This window comes from Bolinopsis microptera, chromosome 10 (genome assembly GCF_026151205.1).
Source record: "Bolinopsis microptera isolate Bmic1 chromosome 10, MBARI_Bmic_1.0, whole genome shotgun sequence".
NCBI lineage: Eukaryota > Metazoa > Ctenophora > Tentaculata > Lobata > Bolinopsidae > Bolinopsis > Bolinopsis microptera.
The window spans coordinates 10,038,718-10,057,159 of NC_087081.1; the positions used below are offsets into that span (position 1 = coordinate 10,038,718).

At 38.5% G+C, this 18,442-nt stretch overlaps 1 protein-coding gene across 2 annotated transcripts; it reads left to right on the forward strand.

Annotated features, from left to right (window-relative positions):
• The first annotated feature begins 220 nt into the window (after positions 1 to 220).
• Positions 221 to 17,165, forward strand: LOC134822291 (uncharacterized). 2 transcript variants are annotated; one of them, XM_063833207.1, is made up of 20 exons: positions 221 to 316; positions 762 to 827; positions 5,942 to 6,056; positions 6,624 to 6,762; positions 7,521 to 7,705; positions 7,926 to 8,065; positions 8,773 to 8,933; positions 9,113 to 9,229; positions 9,875 to 9,996; positions 10,168 to 10,327; positions 12,349 to 12,454; positions 12,715 to 12,817; positions 13,066 to 13,154; positions 13,383 to 13,516; positions 13,818 to 14,010; positions 14,553 to 14,710; positions 14,873 to 15,039; positions 15,578 to 15,721; positions 15,856 to 16,055; positions 16,291 to 17,165. In XM_063833207.1, exons 1-20 carry the CDS (start codon positions 246 to 248, stop codon positions 16,403 to 16,405), a joined length of 2,685 nt encoding a protein of 894 aa, XP_063689277.1. In that variant the 5' UTR covers positions 221 to 245; the 3' UTR covers positions 16,406 to 17,165. The 2 variants fall into 2 exon arrangements, with proteins under 2 accessions (XP_063689277.1, XP_063689278.1); XM_063833208.1 differs by lacking the exons at positions 221 to 316; positions 762 to 827 and adding an exon at positions 4,064 to 4,269.
• The last annotated feature ends 1,277 nt before the right edge of the window (positions 17,166 to 18,442 follow it).

Consider the following 18,442-nt stretch of genomic DNA (forward strand, 5'->3'; position numbering starts at 1 on the left):
GGTAACATGTTGTGGTAACCATGGTAACATGTTGTGGTAACCATGGTAACATGTTGTGGTAACCATGGTAACATGTTGTGGTAACCATGGTAACATGTTGTGGTAACCATGATAACATGTTGTGGTAACCATGGTAACATGTTGTGGTAACCATGGTAACATGTTGTGGTAACCATGGTAACCACGTCTATTTGACAAGTTTCCTGATCCCGTCTCACCCAGATGCTGCAAAATGACCTAAGATAATGTTGTCCTACCAGTACAGTTCAGATCAGATATCCTCCGTACCTTCACCCCGCATACCAGACAAATACGCGTAAGTTGTTTAGAAATTGTCCCCCCCCCCCCTCAGGTCCCGGCCCCCTCCCTCTCAGGAGCGGAATAAGTGAGGATGCACTTTTCAGTAGTATCCAGTATGAATATAATTATACTTAGTCAAACCAACCTACTGCTTAGATCATCATAGCAGGTACAGGTCTATTAGCAAATAATGGATCCATTGTCACCCCGCTTGGTAGGGTTTCGATAATGGATGCTTGATAGGTGGCATTAAAGTTGAATCAACCAACATTAATGTGTTTGAATGGGTGGTTGCCGCGTACTCACCAAATACCGCTCATTATCGACCCACGAGTTACTCACGATCGAATAAATTGATTGAGATTTGCTTTCTCGAACCCTGAGGTGTGTGTTATAAAGGTTTACAGGAATATTTACAGTTTAAATTACTGTTATTTATGTTGAAATATTTACAATTTCAGAGGGTACAGGTCACATGATAAAGTGATTACCAGTGATAACGGGTACGAGTCTGGCTCTGTTTCAAGGTGAGAATTTAATATGTTTCTTACAATTATCTGTAATTCTAAAATATCTTACTTCGTATCAAAGCGATTGTGCTATCGTCTCCATTTACTTTATCGGACGTTATTTAACCGGACATTGCGTAAACGGACATAATTTTGGACGGACATTAAAATGAACGCTCGAACGCCATCGTGATTCAAATAAAGTCCGATAACACATAAGTTGGATAACACATAAGTTGGATAACACATAAGTTGGATAACACATAAGTTGGATAACACATAAGTTGGATAACACATAAGTTGGATAAGGTACAGTGGCTTAACGTTACACCACTGATAAGGTAGGCTTGGGTACGATCCAGTGCTGGCCAGGTACCACGTGATTATGGATTCGTCCGAGTGTTTGAGTGAGAATTACCACGTGATTATAACTGGATATCACGTGATCACAATACACACCTGCCGCACTAAACACATATGAAACTTTACCCTCTCTCCCCGTATTACCCCTCCTCCTCCTCAGTTGTTATTTACAGAGATCATGTCTTGTTGTTGGTAGTTTGCCAGTTACCAGCTCACATCCACACAGTTAAAAAATCCCGTTAAAATTATGATTACTTTCACCCTCTGTCTCCTTTGTCTCCTCTTTGCTCTCTTCTTGCTATTACTTCTACTCCTTCTTACGCTGATCCATCTCATTATAACGTTTTTTATTGTTCTCTTTTAATACGAAGTTGTGTTGTCATTTTAAGTTGATAACCGTGTTACCTCAGCCATTTGAGAATGAATATTGAATATAATGCTAATTCATTATCATAAAAGTGTAATAATATTTATATTTATTATCTCATGCCTCGTACAATCTCTACTTCGTTCATAGCACTCATGTTGTATTATAAGTATTATAAATAAGTTACAAATATATTGACTTCTAGTACACTTCCTGCAGATGACTTAAGAGAGTCCTATATTCATGCTGTAGCCATGGTAACCATATATTTATGTTTAGGGCGGGTATCTGATTATTTAGTTTCGTAACGAACACACTAACACCGTATTAAAGTATTAAGTTTCTTCAACACTTGAATAAAGTAACGCTGCTGCTTTTTATAAAGATTGTATTTGTACCTTTACTCACCGGTTAGTTTGTGGCGTAACGAAGGGCCCCGCTTGCCAGTTTCGCTTTCAGTCAGGCTCGTAGTGGTTCGAAATAACAGCACTTTTTTAAACGCACACATCATTAGGATCGTCCGTAATTCTGGTGATCATCACAGTCTTTTAAAAAAAGGGGGGGGGGGGGGGGGGGGGGGGGGCTACAAAGTCTTATATCAGTACACAATTATATTAACACTAGTGACAGTGTATAGTTACATAACAATACACTACCCTCCAGGGCTAATATGTCACTTAATTCCAACTTCAGAGGATTTTAGATTTCACTGCCACCCACTTGCTAGCCACTTGCTAGCCACTTGCTCCCCTGCTAGAGTCATGTTCAGCGTGTACTTTGTAGTTCTCCTTTGGCTAATGGTTGATGTACAGTTTTGCACTTTGCAATCGTGATTTTGTCCTTCTTAAAACATCAAGGGGGCAAGCCGGCAAGATATTCGCAATCTTCTTCATGAAAAGTTCATAAACGTTGGTTTGTCGCACATTTGTCCTGACAATTCTAGTTTTGTTTTAATAAAGTTAACAATTATAGAATGTTTAGTTTTAATAAAGTTTCATTACGGGCAATATCCTAGTAGTAGCGAAGTGATTTACACTGTTAAAGTAGCCTGTAGCCTGTGCAAATTCTACTATACACACTAGTTTTACCACCTTGAGTAATAAGCTTGTCGTAGTATTGAGGTCGGGGGTCCCTCTTTTCGATATCATGATTTCGTTATTCGTCTCTTCTGAGCTTCTGAGGATTTAGGGATAAAATATTCTTAACATGCTTTTTTAATCATAATTCCACGTTCGTTTGATGAACTGGGATGTTTCAAAATTAGAATCTCTACTTTTCTACAGTATACACACATAAAAATAGAACACGTGACGGCTTTGTTGACCGTAAGTGTTTATTCACTGCCGAGTGAATAAAGAGTTTGTATATAAATAGATAAGATAGCTGTACTGTCAAAATTCTTTGTAACGACTTGTCATTCTAATATGGCTTATTGTAATACTTATTGTAATTGCAATATTACCTATCATTACTGTATTGGTTTCCTGATTTTATTTATTTATAACTATTGATCCCAGTGCCGACTCTTTTATATATATACCTTGACAAAAGCAGTTATTGCTAGCCGTGTGGTATGGCGATCTGCACCACTTTTATCCTCAATATTCAATATTTCATGAAGTAGTTTGTAGTTTGTCAGGCGTGTCATCCCCACATAGCTTTATGATGCCGTAAAAGGAATAAACAACTAAGTGTGTGTGTCTAAAAGCAACGGTGCAAACTGTATAGCCAAAGAGGTATATTGTGTAACGATGTCGAATGCATACTAGCGGTGTACTAGAGATATTAATGAGGAAGTAAGAGGTTATGATACTTCGGAATTGTAAATGTCACTCTCGAGCAGGAAGTCACTGGTGCCTAGTTTTAACCTCCAAATACTGATAATAATTAATAACTACACTCATAACAATTAATTAAAATACTCTTAATAATAATGAATGATAACCAAACATGTGTTTCTACTTCTAGTAATGCACACACTATACACAAACTACACAGAGTATATCATAATCTAATATCTACAAATATCTAATCAGAGATATTGCTTGTGAGAAGTTGTTGCATATAATACTTTCCTCTCTGTCAACCTTACCTTTATGGCTTGATATCGCTTCACTTTTGTAGAGTGGTAGTTTAGTGTTAGTTTAGTGTTAGTTTAGTGTTAGTTTAGTGTTAGTTTAGTGTTAGTTTAGTGTTAGTTTAGTGTTAGTTTAGTGTTAGTTTAGTGTTAGTTTAGTGTTATTTTAGTGTTAGTTTAGTGTAGACTTTTAGCTTTTGAACGAGTATATCAGTTCGATACTCAATAAGCTAATAAAGAATAATTCTCTTCCTTTCTTCACTCATATTAGTTTTTGTGTTGAGTCTTCTCGTATATTCCTATGCTCAAGTTCTTCTAAGAACTCTTACCAAGACCGGAATAATTGTTCCTAAATAACATAATTCTTAAAAAACACACGAGCGTGATAATACATTTTTTTACTTACTTTATGTTCCAGGTTCCTATGTGTATTCAAATTAATAATATTATATAAATATATAAATAGAAAGGTCTCCCAAAATGAGCACAGTTTCATAGAATAAAACCATGGTTGGTGACCTGACGACCTCCTCCTTATCTTGATGTGCAGAAAGAAACTGGAAATTTATGTTCTCTGAGGAATTTGTGAGGCTAATCTCACCGATAAAATCTCAGAAAGCGAAGAGAAAAGTTAAATTTGACAGAAATAAAAGGTAAGTTAAACCTACAACTAACAGTCACAACTAACAGTCACAACTAACAGTCACAACTAACAGTCACAACTAATAGTCACAACTTACAGTCACAACTAACAGTCACAACTAACAGTCACAACTAACAGTCACAACTAACAGTCACAACTAACAGTCACAACTAACAGTCACAACTAACAGTCACAACTAACAGTCACAACTTACAGTCACAACTAACAGTCACAACTAACAGTCACAACTTACAGTCACAACTAACAGTCACAACTAACAGTCACAACTAACAGTCACAACTAACAGTCACAACTAACAGTCACAACTTACAGTCACAACTTACAGTCACAACTAACAGTCACAACTAACAGTCACAACTAACAGTCACAACTAACAGTCACAACTAACAGTCACAACTAACAGTCACAACTAACAGTCACAACTTACAGTCAAAACTTACAGTCACAACTTACAGTCACAACTTACAGTCACAACTAACAGTCACAACTAACAGTCACAACTAACAGTCACAACTAACAGTCACAACTTACAGTCACAACTTACAGTCACAACTAACAGTCACAACTAACAGTCACAACTTACAGTCACAACTAACAGTCACAACTAACAGTCACAACTAACAGTCACAACTAACAGTCACAACTAACAGTCACAACTTACAGTCACAACTTACAGTCACAACTAACAGTCACAACTAACAGTCACAACTAACAGTCACAACTAACAGTCACAACTAACAGTCACAACTAACAGTCACAACTTACAGTCAAAACTTACAGTCACAACTTACAGTCAAAACTTACAGTCACAACTTACAGTCACAACTTACAGTCACAACTTACAGTCACAACTAACAGTCACAACTAACAGTCACAACTAACAGTCACAACTAACAGTCACAACTTACAGTCACAACTTACAGTCACAACTTACAGTCACAACTAACAGTCACAACTAACAGTCACAACTAACAGTCACAACTTACAGTCACAACTTACAGTCACAACTTACAGTCACAACTTACAGTCACAACTAACAGTCACAACTAACAGTCACAACTAACAGTCACAACTAACAGTCACAACTTACAGTCACAACTTACAGTCACAACTTACAGTCACAACTTACAGTCACAACTTACAGTCACAACTTACAGTCACAACTTACAGTCAAAACTTACAGTCACAACTTACAGTCACAACTTACAGTCACAACTTACAGTCACAACTTACAGTCACAACTTACAGTCACAACTAACAGTCACAACTAACAGTCACAACTTACAGTCACAACTTACAGTCACAACTAACAGTCACAACTAACAGTCACAACTAACAGTCACAACTAACAGTCACAACTTACAGTCACAACTTACAGTCACAACTTACAGTCACAACTAACAGTCACAACTAACAGTCACAACTTACAGTCAAAACTTACAGTCACAACTTACAGTCACAACTTACAGTCACAACTTACAGTCACAACTTACAGTCACAACTAACAGTCACAACTTACAGTCACAACTTACAGTCACAACTTACAGTCACAACTTACAGTCACAACTTACAGTCACAACTTACAGTCACAACTTACAGTCACAACTTACAGTCACAACTTACAACAACTAACTGCGCGACTAATATCCCTTCTCCCGCAGAGAAAGTGCAGCAAGTGCTGTCCCGGATCAGTGGCCCCAAGTAAGATCAGTAGCAGTGAGCGCTAGTCTTGATGATATCCCCGACCTCCCCGAGCACACTTCCATCCGAGACCTGGTAAGTGCTGGAAGATTAGTGTATTCTAGTGGTGTGGTGCAGCATATTTTTTGACACGTGACAGTGATTCTGGGGTTTGATTGATCAATAATGGAAGCTGATTGGTTAATCGCAGTCACTTATCAGAAAATATGCTTCACATCCCCACGAGAGTCCCCACGTTAAGTATAATAGTACAGTGATGAGTTACTTGAATCAACAAGTCTTTTGGGAGCATGCAACAACTCAATAAGATTATTTGGGGTAACATATCGTTAGACCATGTAATATGAACCATTACCAGCAAACTATAGTCCAAGTACCACAGTACATACCTTATCATATATCACAACATACTCTAGCTCGAATATACTTAACCCATGAAATTGGAAACGGTATCGGTTGATCACTGAGAAAAACGGTGCACACTTTATCCGCCCCATTCCGATGATATTGTATAATTTTATTTAGTTCTAATTTTTGTCGCACCTTGTCGCACCTTGTCGCATCTTGTCGCACCTTGAAATCTTGACTTTTTGGAAAGTTTGTCTAACAGTATTTGAAATGACGTTTACAATCCACATCCAGAGAAGTCCACTGCTAGAAGATGAGGAAACCCTGCTCAGTCCCATGACAACACTCTGTTACGATCCTCCTTTTGATAGGACCTTCAGAGAGGGGTTCAGGGAGGAGACATATGATGAGGAGTACACTAACAAACGATTCAGTGAGTTTAGTTACCAATAGTTACTATAGTTACTATAGTTACTAGCTATAGTTACTATAGTTACCATAGTTACCATATTTACCATAGTTACCATAGTTACACTAACAGATGATTCAGTGAGTTTAAATTGCATAGATGCGGAGTTCGTTGATTTTTGGCGTAGAGTTCGTGGAGTTCGTTCAAAATTTGGAGTTCGTTAGAGTTCGTTGGAGTTCGTTAGTCAATTTTTCAAAAAAAAACATGGAAAATGTAAGAAATTAGAAATCCAACTGTACGATCTTGGCAGGCGTTATCACGTACCAAACTATGCATACAGATAACTATAAACTGTACATTATTATATCAACTTTACTGTAGTACTGTACACTGTCTACTTTACTGCTGAAAGTTGTACCTACAATGACATTTGAATCATCAACTATACCTATAAGTCTATACACAGTGCACTTCAATTTCAAATAGTTCAGTCTGCTGTACATGGCAAAATAAAATGTATACATCATACATGAACACTGAATGTACAATGTACATTCGGTGTGATCACAGCTGTTTACAGCAGAAGAAAACGAAACGCAACGCCAGAAGTACAAGTTGAAGTTTTCTGCAACGTGTCCATTATCTTCCCTGTTACCTATTACCATAGACTCAGTCTTTTTACCTCAACTATAGTCTGGTGGGACTAGCGTGGTGCCAGTGGCGTAACGTTGAATGTTGGCGCCCCTCGACCCCGCCCCTATAACTAACCCCCTGTTTTACAGATAGCACACCGCACGTAGCCCCAATCCCTGACTACACCACACTAATGAGACTCTGCGGAGAAGGGGACGCTAACGCTCTAGACTCCTTCCTCTCCGTCAACCCTGAGAGTCTACAGAGAAATGGGAACGCTTATCTGGGCGTGATGGCGGATATGAAGCACAACTCCATGAGGGTAACTAGTGCGGTAAGTGAACCTCTCCAGAGCCTTTTATTATATGTGTTATGTGGTAGATTCAGTGATCAATCAGAACAAGTGGAACTGATTGAGTGTTTCTTTAGTAGTATAGCTCTCGGGTCCTGATTCGAAGTTTCATTTATAATGTTAACCTCATTAACCTCACTAACCTCACTTATAATGATAACCTCACTATACTAACCTAGACTAACCTTATCATTGCCCTCAGGAAAGTATCAGAGTGCCAGAGCCCCAAGTAATAATATCCCCGATAGTATCCGCTATATTAGGGGGGAACCCAGAGTGCGTGAGGCTACTTGTGGAGGCTGGGGCTAGTGTCAACAGTCCTAACGGTATCACTGATAACATGTTAGTCTAATAAGTTTACTTTTTATTTTCAATATGTTATGAATATGTAAGTTTTATAAGTTAGGTCTTTATTTATTTATGTTTCAATTGAAGGGACGAATTTGGGACGAAATATTGTTGATTTAACCTCTAATTTGGACCAATTTTCTTCGGAAAGGGCGCAATTTTCACAAACCATCGCGTCGCCACCATATAACAGCGAAGTGTGGGGTCGTAATATAAGTTACGACACTGGATAACAATTCAGTATCAATTTTAAAACGGTGGCGGGTCTGAGTAACCATGCAGTTGAGACAGTTTATTAATTCTGTTTTAATGATCGCTGTTACACTCATTATCAGCCCACTCTAGGTTTATCTTTCTTTATCTTTGCTTTTAACGGGGGTGCAGGAATTCTTAGAAACTGGCCCTAACTTTCCTGCCATTATGAGTACTGCGGTGCTGGTCGCGTGACCTCGGACGCGCTGCAGTCTGCACGTGATCCCACGTGACCAGTAGCGCGGTAACAGGGCAGTGGGGTACGTTTGAAGACGACAGTTCTAATGGATATAGTTTTTATTTCGGACGAGTTGATATTTGGAAGAATAGAGTTTGGATAATTTTAAAGACTGAAAGTTGTGTGCAACTACTCTAAGTTCGATTATACTTGGTTAATTCCTAGTCGTTTCCCTTTGTTCTGCTCCTAATGGTAACACCCTCTATCTCAGGTGTGCACGTGCAGATTGCCCGCTCTCCTCAGCTCTGAGAGTAGACAGAATGGATGTAGCCGAGTATCTGGTCTCACAAGGTGCTAATCTGGGTGAGAGCCTGATGAGACTAGGGGGCTGTACTGACAGAAGACTAGCTAGGATGTTGGGAGTCAGACTAGGTAAGGAGGTTTTAAAATATTCTTTGTTTTAATCGTGTTTGTGTAGAAGGAATTTTGAACTGACAATAACTTGCCAAGACCTGTACTGATTACTATTAGCGGTTATTGCGTGTGTTTTTAAGTGGGTTTTCTCTTCTGTTGTTGTTTTTTGGAGGTTATAAAACTATCCAATAATGCAGGTGTCTCAGTGAACGTGGTTGAGTGTAGAGACCCTGATATTCAGGCACTGTGGAGGCTGATATCTCAGCAGATCCTCATCCTTACACCAACTCCACTTGAAACTGCATTCCTGCTCGGTTAGTGAACATTCCACAGTTTCACATTTCACAATTCACATGATGATTTTACAAGACAGAGTACTTTACCATGACTGCGAGGTGGAGCTAATAAAACGATCACGACCAATTTATGTGGTGAAAGTTAAAGTATACTAGTCTCCTTGTTTTATTTGTTATTACTAAGTACTTACAACAACAACACAACAGAGTCTAACCTCACTAACAAGTTAACATTGTCCATTGTCCATCAGGCCGAGCGTTCAGACCATTAGCTTGTGTTAGACCTGCTCTAACCTCACTAACCTCACTAACCTCACTAACCTCACTAACCTCACTAACCTCACTAACCTCACTAACCCCACTAACCTCACTAACCTCACTAACCTCACTAACCTCACTAACCTCACTAACCTCACTAACCTCACTAACCCCACTAACCTCACTAACCTCACTAACCTCACTATCCTCACTAACCCCACTAACCTCACTAACCTCACTAACCCCACTAACCTCACTAACCCCACATCAGGCCGAGCGTTCAGACTATTAGCGTGTGTTAGACCTGCTTTAACCTCACTAACCTCACTAACCTCACTTACCTCACCAACCTCACTAACCTCACTAACCCCACTAACCTCACTAACCCCACTAACCTCACATCAGGCCGAGCGTTCAGATTATTAGCGTGTGTTAGACCTGCTCTGACCTCACACTGGGAACGTTTGGGTACTGCTTGTGAGAGGTTCTCTGTTCAGCTTATTGACCAGTGTCTATCTACTGAAGAGGTCTGTTTTGTAATGCTCTAGGCTCCTGCTCACTTTGCGTATTCTATGACAGCTTTCTGCCTTCCCAAATCGTCTTTCTAACATTTGCAACCTCAGTTTCCCTCTGACCTTAAAAACTTTAGTCATAGCTTCAATCGTTTTATTTTGCTTAAAACTTAAATTTGTGCCCAGGTAACAGCGGTAATGTCACGTGACCACGCCCCCTCCAGACAGTCTGCCCCTATTCACGACGCTCTGTACTACGGTAGGAACGAGTTTGTGTCCCACCCAGCCACTTACAGGATGCTACAACAGAGGATTACACGGTCTAAATCCGGCAAACCCCAACCAGGTACTAAGCTTGGTAACCCTGGGGGAGGGGAGGGGGGAGGGGGTACAGTAGTAGATCGTACACCTTCTCCAGTCATGCAGTCGAAAGTATTTCAGGTTTTTTTTTTTTTAAAGAGGCTGGGCCAAGATAGCCCACGAGAGGATAGCATTGAGATGCTCTGCCTACCTCTGGGGTGTGGCAACCCTGGGGAAGGTTGCCGGTGAAATCAGAGTGATTGGTGGAGGATGGTGTAAGAAGTGATATGAGTCAAAATGATACGCTTAAATGCCAGCTGGGTTTGGAAAAGTAAAACGAGACGAGACAGCATATGAGATAATACTTTAAGTCACCCCGGTCTGATCCAGCTCTTCCGGCAAAATTAAGCGTTTGGTGCGGTTTGCGAAATTGACAATTGTGGTGATGTGTTGGTTGTCGAATATGTCATTGACAGAGAGGTAGTAGTCCTGGAAATATTGACCTCTAATTTGAGCAATAGCCGGACACTGTCCAAGGAAGTGTGAGACAGTTTCCTCTCCGTCGCCGCACATAGGACAAGCACTGGTGTTTGATTTGCAAATGGTGTGAAGGTGTTTGTTTAAGCCGAAGTGACCCGTGATGAGGTGAACTGCAGTTCTGTAATCTTGTCTGTTGTTGCTGAGTGTAGTGTTGAGGTTTTTGATGATTTTGGCGTGCTTGTGGCCGAGTGTCAGTTTGGTGTGTCTGGGACCGTCAGTTAACCAAGTTTCCTGATTCAGTCTGTTGACTTTGTTGTCGATTTGACGCTTGATGTAGGATTGTGGAATTGGACACTTCAAAGTGGATTCACTTATTGTACCAAGCTTGGCCAGCTCATCTGCTTTTTCGTTCCCCCCACAATCCGATGTGTGCTGCAATCCATCGTATCTCTAGCGTGTTGTTGGATCCGAGTGCATTAAGAGAGTCGTAACAGTCTCTTGTAGTTCTACTCCGCGTTGAAAGCGCGGAGATAGCTTGTATAGATGAGAGACTGTCAGACCATATGATGATATGTGTGTTGGTATAGGTACGTAGAGAGATATTTGCAAGCTTCAATGATGGCGGTGAGCTCTGTTTGGTAAACAGTGCAATAATCAGGGAGCATGAATGATCTTTCTTCAAGGGTGGTGTTATTGTTGTCAGTTGTGATGATATAGCCAGCCCCGCATCCCGAGTCTGTGAGTGACCCGTCAGTGTAGCAGGTGATCGTTTCACTGGTAATGTTGTCAATGGTGTTTTGAAGTGAATTTCTATATTCAGTGTTATCGGCTCCAGGAGTTGTGACGGTGAAGTGCCGTCCCAGCATCATGGTTGGTGTTGTTAGGTCTCTCGTTGCTCTAGGTGGGATAATGAGATCTGCCATGAATTGTTTGTTGATAGTGGTATGATTTTTGATAGTTCCCTTCCTGAAGGCGATAGTTTCAAGAGTGAGGCTGCCATAAGCTTGTAGCCTGGCCGCACCCTTTGCTGCTTCGCCTTGCAGGAACAGTATGATGTCAGAAGTGTCGGTGAGGTGATTCAATGCGATAAAAGGTGTGCTTGGCATGGCACCAGACATCATTCTGAGTGCCAAATTTCAGGTTGTGTTATCACTTATCACTTCTAACTGTCTAACAGCAAATAAACCAAATCAACAACTAACAGCTACAGATTACCTGAAACTTTAGTTGTTAAACTTCAATAAACATTTTCGAGAGTTAATAATGGTAGAATCAACGAATCATAAATAAAATTAGTCACTGAATATTTGGACATGATATCATCCCTGCTATCATGCTTATTTCTTTTAAACATTACTGATATCTTACCGTAGTAACCATAGTAGCATGATGGTTACCATAGTAACCATAGTAGCATTCCCCTGCATGATCTTTAGCGTCCTTGTCAAAACGACAACTTGAGGTTTTACTCCAAGTCCAAGCATGTCAGGTCAGTCCATTTAACCATGTTCTATATTTAACCAAGTTCTATTTTTAACCAAGTTCTATTTGTAACCAAGTTCTATTTGTAACCAAGTTCTGTTTCAGTTGACATATTGTTGTGTTTGGTATCTCCAGTACTGCTTCCCTTCATCTCTGTTATCAGCTACCTTCTTTGTGGCATCAGAAGGGACTCAATACTTCGCAAATACATGTTAGCAGTTCATTCATCCTCCAACCGCTTTTAATCCTCTTTTTTACCTATTTTAACACATTTTAACATCTTTCTAACCCAATCTTTTAACATCTTTTTAACCTCTTTTGTTGGCTTGAAACCAGCGCTGAATGAGTAGTAACATGAATTGACTCGTTCGGTCGCTGTTCAACATTCTTGCAGTTGCACAGTATCACCGATAAAAGATTTTTACAAACTAAAATATAATATTTACTTTTTTAACAGCTGCGTTATTTCAGGTACAGAGTTTATTCCCCATTTGCTGTTTTCACAAGTTCGCTAATAACTGATCTGCTCTTGTTGGTACTCGTAGTGGTCTGTTCTATCTGTTCCTCTCACAAGGTTTTTATCTTATTTTAAGTTATTAAGTTATATTTGTTATAATTTGTTGTAAAATTATATTTGTTAAGTTATATTTTTGGTTTGAATTTAGTTATGTGTGATAACCTTTTTAGTTAGATATAACTATTTATTAATGTACTTCTATCATTGACTAACTATTAAAATATTAATTTATTATAATGCAATGAACTAGCAATTTTAAATATGAGAAATATCATTAAGATACTAATTTGTTTCCAATTCGACAGATGGAGATATCGTGGTTAGAAATAGCGACCTGGACCCTGGGACTAGGAGTTCTTGTTTCTGAGATCGAGAGACGTAGACTTCTTGTTTGGTATGTGAACATTTTCTCTTTCACTTTCGGTTTCACTTTTACTTTCGGTTCCTGTTTTTGGTTACTGGGGTTCTGTTTCATTCCTCAACCAATATCAATTTCTGTAAATTTATCAAATGGTCTTGAGATCGAATTATATTCAGAAGTTTAAATTTCACAAGAGCTCTATGAAATATGACCATGATGAAAAAAACCATGATAAAAAACCTTATTTCCTTATCTCCTCAGGTATTACCAGTTCAGATTTGTGTGTGATCTCCTAATACTGACGTGGCTGATCAGTATTCTCCTCATCAAACTCAGAATGTACTCTTCGCCCCTTATGTGGGAGGCTGGAGTTGATGCTGTCCAAATTCTATATGGTAAGTTGAGATGTTACAGAGTTACCATTCATAAGTATATTTATCATAGTAACTATGAAAACGTATAGTTACCATAGTAACTATTCAAAAATATAGTTACCGTAGTAACTATTCAAAAGTATAGTTACCATAGTAACTAATCAAACGTAATATATACTAATATACAATGCTCATCACCCACATTGTCGTCGGCCATCCTAATTCTATCCATCTACCCATGGGCCATGTCTCTAACTACATAACCACTCACACTACTCTACAACACAACTAACAACTAACAACTAACAACTAACCTCCCCAGGGGTTCTCCTGATAACTCTCTCAGTGCGTCTCCTCTCCATCCTCCGTCCCCTGATCCCCTGCAACCCTCTGTGTGTTATTAACCAGCTTCTACCTGACTTCTTCTCTTATGCTGCTGTTCTGGGATTCCTTTACTTAGTGTTTAGTGTGGCTATACACACTGTTTATATGTCCACTGCTACTACAGAACATAGGTTAGTGAGAAGTTGTGTAATACAAGTTTAAAACATCATTAATCAAAATGGTTGCGTGAAGTTTCTTGAATCATTCGTTATTTAAGTCATATCAAATATTCATAAACACGATAAACCCGTCGAAAAATACTATGCGAACCTTGCAGCGCTTATAAGCTTATAGTAAATGTTATGTGGAAATTAACTGTAAGGTTTATATAATAGTAACCATAGTAACCCCAGGGAGACTACAATTGTAACCATAGTAACCCCAGGAAGACTACAACTGTAACCACAGTAACCCCAGTGAGACTACAATTTTAACCATAGTAACCCCAGGGAGACTACAATTTTAACCATAGTAACCCCAGGGAGACTACAATTTTAACCATAGTAACCCCAGGGAGACTACAATTTTAACCATAGTAACCCCAGGGAGACTACAATTGTAACCACAGTAACCCCAGGGAGACTAGAATTTTAACCATAGTAACCCCATGAAGACTACAACTGTAACCACAGTAACCCCAGTGAGACTACAATTTTAACCATAGTAACCTCAGGGAGACTACAATTGTAACGGTGCTGTTCCTTTCCCTCCAGAGGGTGGTATCCACTCCGGGCAACACAGCTGCTGGTAACATTGCAGCTCAGTTACTATTCATTTCATTCCTTGCTCTCTCTTTGCTCACCTTCATATCCTTCTCTATTTCCTGTTTTGGTGAGAATCTTACCTTTTTCAAGTTTACTGCGTATATAGTTTTTATTATTAAGAAATGGTCAATTTCTACCGATTTTGTAGTGAGCTTAGTTCTTTTGAACTAATAAAACGTTAGATATTTTCAATGTAACTGCATTAACATCCTAACGTTTGATTCCCCAGGAAAGATCCAAGTGTCCAAGAGATCCTGTGACACGGAGAAGAGGTGCTCGGTAATGAAGCTAGTAATGATGCACGAGGCTAACCACCCTGTTCCTGCACCTTTCAACCTCATCACCTGGCCCCTTACTATGCTGGGAGCTAGAGTTCTTTGTAGCCCCTGTAAAAAGGTGGGTTATCACCATGTGATAAGTTATCAACTAATTCGGAGTATTAGATAATCACAAATCATGATCTCCGAAATATCATCTGTTAGAATCATCGTCTAGTTCTCTGTGGTGTGATCTCTACAGAGAACAGATATGTACTAATTGTACTAATTGTGCTAATTGTACTAATTGTACTAATTGTACTAATTGTACTAATTGTACTCAATTGTACTAATTGTACTAATTGTACTAATTGTACTAATTGTACTCAATTGTACTAATTGTACTAATTGTACTAATTCTACTAATTGTACTAATTGTACTAATTGTACTAATTGTACTAATTGTACTAATTGTACTAATTGTACTAATTGTACTAATTGTACTAATTGTACTAATTGTACTAATTGTACTAATTGTACTAATTGTACTCAATTGTACTAATTGTACTAATTGTACTAATTCTACTAATTGTACTAATTGTACTAATTGTACTAATTGTACTAATTGTACTAATTGTACTAATTGTACTAATTGTACTAACTGATCTGCTGTTCAGGGTGTTCGGGAAGTAGTATGGGGAGATGAACAGTACAACTCCCTCCACAACACCTCTCTTCACGACAAACAGGATGTCATAGCCAGAGTTTGTGCCAGACTTACTCCTCCCCAGAGAAATGATGTCGAGATAGACTCCTACGAGGTAGCTATAGAGTTTATGTTTTAGATTTAATAATCTGAAAGACAGTGCTGATCTTAGTTCTACAACTTTGATTTGCTTGCATTATGAGATATAGTAAACACGTGATGCCCATATAAGGAGATATATCTCTCCAGGCAATAATGACAATGCGAGAAGACCTCTACAAACTATACTCCAAACTTGACTCTGAAGGGATCAAGCTGGACGCTCTCCAAGCTGTATGGCAAAGCTTTGTGAGTCTGCAGGACAACTTGGCAAGTCTCCAGAATCAAGTAACGAGTCTGTTAACTGATGGGGAGAGGAATAATACTTTGTTACAGGAGCAGAATGATAGGTTAGTAATGAATTAGTTAATTAATTAATTTTTAATTAGTCAATTAATTAATAATATGAGTATTGAAAAGTAGGGGGCCTACTGAAACTGACAATTATGTTATCGGATCAGATTTGTGGGCTAATGAAGATTTTGCTCCAAAGAAAATTAAGAAAGAATTTATTTGTTCCGCTGAAATTTCCTCGCTTTATTCGAAAATCTATGAATAAATAAAGTAACAAGTCAATATCGGCAGGGTTATCGGCATTACCAAGCTGTTGGAAACCAAATCTGAGGAAGACGGGCAAAGTCCCGCATCCGGATCAGCTGCTGAAACGGCTTCCTCCACCGGCAGATTCTCTGATATATGAAAAGCTCTGAAGATGGGACCTACTTTTGATACAATTCCTTGTATATCTGTGTTTAACAGCTGATCGTATATATTCGTCTGAATACTGGAGCTACCAAGAAGGAATTATTGTGATGGAAAGGGATCGTGTGAAATGAAGAGCGAGGTTTTATATAAGGATACTGATGTATTATACGATCAAGATATTCATCAACGACTAATCTGGACATTTCGATCATCCATTTGATATATTTAAAGGTGTTCAGTGCTGAAAAGAATCAATAAACTTTGGTTAATTGAAGTCACATGAACTGAATGGTCAAGGACTTCAATTGAAAAACCCACCAGTGGTTTCGGGCGCGAGTTTGTCTACATTTCATATTTTAATTTTATTTGTAAAAGATTATTAATTAATTTGTGTACATACTTGACTATTGAATTCAGTTACACGGTTTTTCATAAATAATGTCCTGGTTTTAAAAAACAATATCAATTTTTGTAAAGGAGAAAAATGCAAAGTATTCTTCCACAGGAGGGTAATATTTTAAAATGAAATTTTGTTGATTATTAGTATTATTGGGTACAAAAAACTTGTTGGCTTGAGGTCATTTATAACAGTAGACATTTTGAATTTTTCTATGAATTTATTGTAGGTTTATAACCTATGCACGCCGAGTTGGACTCGTCGACGGTCTAATATTTGAAACCAATATTTTACGGGTATTGTAAAACCCGTTAATGAATTTAAAAACTGAGCATTTGAAAAGTTTTACGGAAAGTAATTAATCTGTATGACTTACCAAAAGTTATGACAACAGTACACAAAAACGCTTGTCTAAATTTGAGTTTACTTTAAATTAAGTACAGTTAAGTAGGGCTTTACTAATTCGCTCGCGCAAAAATTATCACGTGACTTTCACTTACTAGGTTTTTATAGTTTTGCAGCCGAAAAAAACGGTTTTACATAAACTTTAATCCTAACTTAATCATAACCCCGAAGCCCAGAAAACCTTACTCATTACTGCCGTGCCTGGCTTCCTGCATTTTGTCACTGGGCCGCGCTGATCAGCCTGTCATTCCGCCGAATCTCTATTCTATGTTTATGAACACTATAGTTTATGTAATAAGCGCCACGAGCTGGCACAGAATTTGTTGTCTCTGGTTTTGATAAATTTGGTACCAAAAGTAGCCTCTAAGTGTGAATAATGAAAATTCACTGTGTAGCACGATAACGTCGAGCTGTACATATGTGGGCCTTTTGTGCATCGCAAGAGTGTACAACTAAAAAGGACGAAAAAGGGGTAATTTATTGCTTAAAATGCCTATAATTCCTAACATATTTATTATTTTGAAATAATTCATACAGGATCGTAATGAGCTTAGTCAGACGCAACTTTTAGTACCAAAATTATAATATTTTTCAAAAATTTGTTCAAAAATTTGTTCAAAATTTCACACAAGGGGGGACCCTTAATTGTGTTCGGATTAAAAATTTTTGAAAATAATTCTTAAAATATTAGTACCAAAAGTTTCGTTTCGATGAGCTGATTACGATGCCATAATAATTTTGTGATAATAACTGAAATTGTGAAAGTAATAGGCCAAAAACTAAAAATTTGCGCGGCAAACAAGCGCCGTGTAGCATTTTTAGCGAAAATTACTGGGCCGCGCTCAGCCTGTCATTCCGCCAAATCTAATGAACATAATAGCCTGGGGTCCTCAGGTAAAGCGAAAATTGCTACACGGTGAATTTATTTTCACATTTTTAGGTAACTTTTGGTACCAAATTTATCGAAATCGGAGAAAAAAGTTCCGTGCTCGCGCGCTTGGCGCTTATAGTTATTACACTGACTACTAGCAGGAACCCGTTTACCCTAAAGTGGTGTCAAGATTCGAGTGACTAAAATAATTATTACCTATTTAATTCGCGTTTTTGACACCACTTGGGAGTCAAAATTGTGGGCACTAAAATCCTTATTCCTTGGCCAATTTTTAATTTTTTCATGCTGATTTGAAGGCCATTAAAGCAATTGACCTAGTCAAAAAAGTTTCAGTTGTA

Bases quoted from the DNA above. Each gene is read 5' to 3' on its own strand.
- LOC134822291 (XM_063833207.1), top strand. From the start codon at position 246: ATGTTGTCCTACCAGTACAGTTCAGATCAGATATCCTCCGTACCTTCA. The intron at 6,763-7,520 runs GTGAGTTTAGTT...CCTGTTTTACAG, and splicing joins GTACACTAACAAACGATTCA to ATAGCACACCGCACGTAGCC. The intron at 15,722-15,855 runs GTAGCTATAGAG...ATATCTCTCCAG, and splicing joins TCGAGATAGACTCCTACGAG to GCAATAATGACAATGCGAGA.